This window comes from Alosa pseudoharengus, unplaced genomic scaffold (genome assembly GCF_046254945.1).
Source record: "Alosa pseudoharengus isolate Yale_2024_CS ecotype anadromous, Long Island Sound unplaced genomic scaffold, YU_APseudo_1.1 YU_APseudo_1.1_scf_12, whole genome shotgun sequence".
NCBI lineage: Eukaryota > Metazoa > Chordata > Actinopteri > Clupeiformes > Clupeidae > Alosa > Alosa pseudoharengus.
The window spans coordinates 37,843,267-37,850,445 of NW_027468587.1; the positions used below are offsets into that span (position 1 = coordinate 37,843,267).

Consider the following 7,179-nt stretch of genomic DNA (forward strand, 5'->3'; position numbering starts at 1 on the left):
TACCACTGTCTTACTGCTTCACTGTTTGCATGCTATATTAGCACATATGCATAACCCCTCCCTCCATCCCACAGCCGGATTGTGGCCACACGTATACCTATACTTAATGCTTTATAATCAATACTTGTATAATGGCTGTAACCCTATTGCGTCAACCCATTCTTGCACTGATATAGTTTTTTTTTATATTACCTTGTCTACTCTCTTATATGTCCATATTTATTTTATGCTGGTCTCTAGACTTTATTCTTGCACCATCACCATGACACTCACTCTCAGAGCACCTTACCTTACTATCCACAGAGAATCACAGGCTCAGTCCCTGCCTCAGTCATTGCAAGTGCCTCATGCTTAAGCACACTATGTGGATGGTACTGTTTTAGACTTGATTTAGATTTTGTGTTATTTAGTATAATTTGTATTTTAGTATATTCTTAATCTTCTAATGTCCTTATTGCTTAGTTGTGTTTTTTATATCATATACTTTTTAATTACTTTTTCTGCTGTTAGTGCATGTTGTGTGTGATGTCTGTATGCTACAGAGACCTTGAATTTCCCCTTGGGGATCAATAAAGTATCTATCTATCTATTTATCATCTATCTAATTATGGGGCGTGTTTCAACTGATACAGGGGGGGAATGCCTCTGCACTCAATTGGATAGACCTAACCAATCAGAGCAACAAAATAACTTACCGTGAGATGTAGGAAGAACACACAAACCATCCTTCTTCTCCACAAATGCCTTAACATTGTTTTCTGGTCTTTTGTCAAAGTTATTGTGGCGTCAATATCTCCTACAACACTCATTAGCGAAATTTAAGAGATACGTAGTAGGGTAGGAAAAACTGATAGCCTATATCCCCTCCGATTTTAAAAATAATTCTGTTGAACACTGATATGCTACAAACATGTTATAAACAGCTGGGAAAGGCTGTCACAAATCCCTCTAAAAGGTGGTCAATCAGAGATTTCAAACAAACGAGGGAACAACATGTCACAATGCAACACGCTGTTTTCCCTTGATGAAAGTGAAACCATGAGTTTTCCCACATCTCAACTTTGGCCAAAGTTTTCAGAAATAATCGTTTTCAGTGATAAAACCTCATTGAAATAATATGCATTTTCCATATGGGGTCTTAGAAGCCATCTGTCTCCTTCTAGCCACAGCGTTTTTGTTGCAAACATAATCAACCTAAGCATGCTCAGATGAGGCGCTGTAGCTCACCTGTCCATCATCGTAAAGCCCGATTTCATTGGTCCAAGCATAGTTGCTCCACAATGGAGCAATGCCAGACCGAACTTGCCGACCTCAAATGTTGTGGGCGGGACTAAGTTCGGCTGGCACCCAGGCTAGTGTACAACATCATTCAGGCCCTCCAGGAATTCGCGATGTTGCGATCGCAACTATTAATGCAAATTCAACCATTTCACGCGAATTCTGCACGACCATGCAATTTTGGCCAATGACCGCAACTTTCTCGCAAATTTGACCCAATTGCCACCGGTTTCCGGATCTACGTCATCAAACTCAGTTCCTTCACGTTTGGAAGATGCAGCAGACATGTCTAATGCAAAAGTGTCACATTTACCTCCAAATATTACGGCAAAAGACCACGAGAAACAATTTCCAGGCATGTTACACGAAAGCGGAGGTAAACTATTTTGCACTGCTTGCAATACTGTGGTAGAGCACAAAAGAAAATCCTCTATCGACAAACATTTTGCCACCGCGAAGCACACGCGAAGAATGGCAGAAGTCCAGGGAGCACGTCAGAGACAGATAACAGTAACGCAGGCTGTTGCATGTCTATAGCGACGGCAGAAAGAATCAAGGTAAGTTTTATTAAGCTGATTATACATGAGATGTAACGGTAACAGATTACCGGCGATTCTCCCCTCGAAACACACAACAATACAACGACGTAGTATAAAAATATATAGTTTATTAATAATCAAGTTTTAAAAACACAGTTCAATAAATAGCTTCTGGTCAGGTGAATAGTATACTAGCACCTTAACACAGCGGTAGCAGAATGGTCCTTCCTAAACCAGGGGCTATGATGGGGGTAGGCTCCGTACAGAGAGAACCAACCAAAAAGGGGGGGTGCGTGCATTTTAGCCTGGGGCTCTACCTGAGTATATGGGCGCTACTAGGGGTTGCCTAAGGCAACCAACAAGGAAGGCTAAAGAGGTAAGCTACAATACACAGAAATCACTCACAAAATGGTAATAAAAAAAAAACACAGCAAGCATATACGTGGTGACCTAGAGGAAGTGTTAACACAAGCTGCTACGCTACGGAGAAACACTAGAAGAGTAGCCAACCTGCAGGGTACATATAACTCGCTAGAGCCTCGCTACTGACACATGTTAAGGGTTGGCTCCCTCTACTGGCGATTAGTGGCAATTGTACGTAAACACCTAGGGGTAAGCAGGTTGTGGGTGGGGCCACTGATACTAATTCCCCCCAACTGAGCCTACACTACAAGTGGCAATATTAAGCACTACACACCAATACTACACACCAAGCACAGCACACAAATTATGTAGATACCACACACACGTGATATCAAGGAACATTTGTCAGTAGGTAACACAGTCAAACTAATATTGTACCAGCGGCAGCCCTTCACTACTTGACCAAACCCTGCAAAGAGTCACATACAATGCACTAATAAGGGGGAGTTGAACTGAGTGAAGGGAAAACAATATATTACTGTCCAGTGTCACTCGTGGCCCAACCCCCAGGATTGAAGAGCTGCCTTTGAAAACAGTCTGGAGTGATGCATCCACCAATGCGCTGTCTCTTTAAATGCGTGGCCAGACACATCCGTCGGGGATTCCTCTAGTGGTGTCTCCGCCCCCTTGACTGCGAGACAGAAGCGTCAATTAAATTTCCGCATACACCCCCAAAACACGGCCCAGATCACTCATACAATGCTCAAGGTGATGGAGGTTTTACTTTCCTTAATGATGCAAAATCGGGTGCGTTGAGAAGTTTCAGGTTGGCCGTTCGTCACGTCTGGCGGTGGAGGATTTACTTTCCTTGACGATGCCAAACCGGGTGCGTTGAGAAGTTTCAGGTTGGCCGTTCTTCACGGGAGGAAGGTCGAGCTTGTTCCGGACTGGGAAATAAAGGGGGAAACGCGCTTAGCCGCCAGTAGACAGTCAACACAAACACACACGCATACATAGGCAAAGGCAGGGCTACTTTCCTGTAACGTGTGGGATTGAGAACGTTGTTATGAGGTCTTTCCAATTCCTTCTGCTGACGGATGTTCAGAGGGTCGCGATCTCGGTGGCAGGCGTTCAAATCAGTGTGATCGGTGCGTCCTTCGTCCTGTGAAGATCCATGGTGCTTCTTTTTATGCAGTGGCTGCACCAATGCTCGTTGTTCGTTGGTCACTTAATTATTTTGGCCAGCTGTAAAGAATGGCTCACAGCCAACCATGGTAATCACCCCAATTCAGTCCTGTCCCACCCCCCGCATAGTTCAATGTTACGCACACACACACACACCAAACCATCAACCCATCTAGAGTCCAATTTATATGAAGTTCATGTAGGCTTATGGTCATACAGTCTTAGCAATGCATCCACCCTCCCCTACAATCACAACGCTTTGGACAATATTGCTAGGAACGGGCAATCAGGCAGACAACTGGCAACAACTGTCTGGCTTGTGATAACTGTGTTCGCAAAAGTAGCGCTAGTTAGCTAAATCCCATTCATTTTCAATAGAGCCGTGGTAGGCTAATGGCCATTTACACTTCACTTGGGGGTAAAACGATGTCTTATTTACAACCTCAGCACATAGTTGTTCATTCGTTTATGCATTTGAAAAAAAATTATGATGGCTAATGAAATCAAAATTAGTAGCCTATGTGTAAGCTATAAGACAGGGAGATAATGGGGAAATAACTGAAATGTTATTTTGGAATTAATGTTTAGTGGGAGGATTGTTTTTAATATATTTATGTTTTTGTATATTTTTCTTCTGCCCTTAGATTTGTGAAGATTGGGTTGCCACCTGCCAGACCTGCAAACTCTGCAGTAGTGAAAAAGGTGACAGCATACAAAACCCTATTCACTTCAACTACCCTGGTTAACATAGAAAAGGTGACTGTAGCCAAAAGGTGACAAGTTTGCAGGTGTGCCTGCACTGCAGTGAATATTCCGCTCTCTAAGAGTGACCATCCAGCATTAAGAAAATTCCTCACAGAAAAGGTTATGAATGGTGGTGCCATACCTGGATTCCATCAGTTTCAGGAAAAGTACTTAAGTGCTGTGTATCTGAATGAAAAGGAATCACTCAATACACATTTAGCTAAAAAGCCGGTTGCCGTCATATTTGATGAAACTCCAGACATAGAGGGCAGATGTGTACTGAACATTCTTATTGCACCGCTGGAGAAGGATGAGTCTGGGAGAATTTTGGCATACCTCTCTGATACAGTGTTCCTTGATGAGTGTAACCATTCCACTGTGTCTATGGCTGTTGTCAAGTGTCTTCAGGAATACAACATAGACAATGATGATGTTGTAGCGCCGAGGCTATTTGCCCCGTGTTGGACTTTCCCCTGTGTCTTCTGTTTTCCCGGCGTGTGCGCGTGTGTGTGTGTGCGTGCGAGAGTGTCTGTGTCTCCCTCTCCCTTCTGTGTCATAGAATGTGTCAATAAGTTCTGATGTGTTTTGATTGGGGGGAGGTGTCCGGGAGGGAATATTTAGGGGTTCGGATAGGTTAGCGATTGATAAGGGGAGGGAATAGAATAGGGGGTTCTAAGACGTCTAGTAAGTTTAGTCAGAGTAGAAGTGAATTACGTGCGAGTGAGTTGTGTTGCGTTGTGTTGTCTGCCGATGAGAGTGAATGACAAGAGATTGAGACCTAATTTATCAATATCAGTTTGTTATTTTGTAGTGGACACCTCCTGCTCCCCGTACTTTAGCCTGTACATCCTTTTGAGAAATAAATAACCGGAGTTTGGAACGATATCCCAGCCTCCCCGTCTCCTAACTACTCTTCGGCATTACACTGGTGTCTGGAAGTGGGATCGTTACCTCTGCCGAAAATGGATGACATCGCTGGGCTGGTAAGGTCGTTCCCTTTACTTGGACAGACTAGGGACCCTGATAAGGATGTGCCCCGACATGGGCAGGACCACCGAGGTCCGGAGGGACAGAGAGCTATTGCTAGATGGTCTCACAATAACCCCTTTCTGCCATTACTACGAACCGAATGTTCATTAAGCCCTGACTCTAACGCTCGTGCCCCTGACAGTGACACTCACGTTCGTTTTCCTGTTGCTACTGGCAACGGCGAAGAGATCAACCGGAAAGTATTCAATAAAAACATCCGGTTCGCTAGTACGCCAATAGTGGCTAGCGGCGCTAGTGGTGGCTGCCCTGCGCTGTCGGAAGCTAACTGGCTAGCGGGAGAAGCTAGTCGCTACTCCGGTAGCAGCAATACTGTTTGCTTAATTGATTCACATCCCAATTGCCTTCTAAATAAAGTCGAGTCCTCTTCTACAGAAGCACTTTTTGCTCCTTCACTTCCCACACCACCCAGTTTTATGTGTCCAATACCAAACGCCTGCAACTCCCATCAGCTCCTTGATATTGAGCCCCTTAGCATGCATGCTAATTTCCCATCCGAACACACTAGCATTGCGGCAAACACTCTGCAAAAAGGCTCCGACGAGGCAACCCGTCTATTTTATACACATAGAGAGAACACCACACAGTTGCCAGACACTCGACCTTCACCCCATCAGTGTGCTAACTCCCCAGTGACTGGGCCTCACTGGGGGGTCAGTCATTCTACCGGCGGGCTTGCTACAGCCACAGAGACTGGGCCGTCTGTCCCCCTGACCCCTCTGGTTGCACCTGAACCTGTGCGTAATAGAAGTTTCCTGAAGTTGGGCAGATACGATGGCCGTACCTCTTATGAAGCCTTTCGTGAAAAACTCTAATGGCTGGAGTGAAGAGGATAGAGTGGGGCAGTTGGCAGCTGCATTGGAGGGGGATGCGCTGCAGATTTGTCTTGACGTCCGCGGCAGCCAGGTGACCCAGGCAGATGTTCTACACAGGGCATTGTCTCGTCGGTTCGGTGACACCACTCCCACTGTGTCACGCCGTCAGCAGTTCCAGGAACGTGTGCGGCAGGACAAGGAGACACTGGGTGTTTTCATGGCTGACCTACAGCACTTAGCTCAGTGCAGCTATCCATCTTTTAATGTGGAAGTGAGAGATGCCCTCACCTTGGATGCATTTATTCGTGGTTTGACACCCGAGAGGCTTAGGCAACAACTGCGGCTGCAGCAACTCACCACTCTTGAAGAGGCGCTTCAGCAGGCCCATGCCATTGAGGGGATTTTTGACGAACAGCCAGCAAGAACCGCGAACAGCTGGGTTAGCCGTCCTAGGGCCTTTGCCATTTATCCAGGTGATGGTAGCCATCCTCCATCTGCTCGTAGGCCTACCTCTTTTGACCATGACTCTGCCGTCTGCTGGCGCTGTGGCAAGAGAGGCCACCTGCGCCGGGACTGCACCACACTGGACTCAGCTGTTGGCTCTTTACAGCAGGGAAACGGGAAGGGACCGGAGTAATGGGAGTGTCTCCTGGTCCTGTGTGCAGTGTAGAGTCTCCCGTCAGTGTTGTTTCATCTGATTGTGGCCTAGTCGAGTGCTGTCATGTATCTGCTGTTGTAAATAGTCATCCAGTTAAAGCTTTAATAGACACTGGTTCCACCGTCACTCTAGTCCACCCCAGCTTGTTAGTGAACCATGCACTACAACCCCCCAGTGTCCCTTTAACTACCGTCACCGGCGAGCGTGTGCCTATGGTCGGCCAGTGTGAGGCGGAGATCCAGGTGGCTGGACAATGCTTTTTCATACCCGTCTGGGTTGCTGAACTTCCTGAGCACTGTATCCTTGGCATTGACTTCCTTCATGCTGCAGTGGCTGTCATTGACCTAGGGGCAGCATGCCTCAGACTTGGAGAGTCAAACACTGCGCCCATCTGTTTCAGCCCCTCACCCCTTCGACCACTGTTAAACTGTGTTGGCGTGCTCCATGCGGCTGAGAATCCTGACCCGCCAGCACCTGAGACCATACCCACTACCCCAGACCTTCCTATGCCGTTTTCAGCAGCCTGCTCTGGGTCCGAGACTCCACTTCC

General features: G+C 46.5%; 1 protein-coding gene across 1 annotated transcript; it reads left to right on the top strand.

The window, feature by feature from the left end:
• The first annotated feature begins 1,563 nt into the window (after nt 1-1,563).
• Nucleotides 1,564-5,889, top strand: LOC143119704 (CGG triplet repeat-binding protein 1-like). Its single transcript, XM_076281320.1, has 5 exons — nt 1,564-1,771; nt 4,010-4,013; nt 4,154-4,473; nt 5,281-5,338; nt 5,790-5,889. Exons 1-5 carry the CDS (start codon nt 1,564-1,566, stop codon nt 5,887-5,889), a joined length of 690 nt encoding a protein of 229 aa, XP_076137435.1.
• Nucleotides 5,890-7,179: the final 1,290 nt, after the last annotated feature.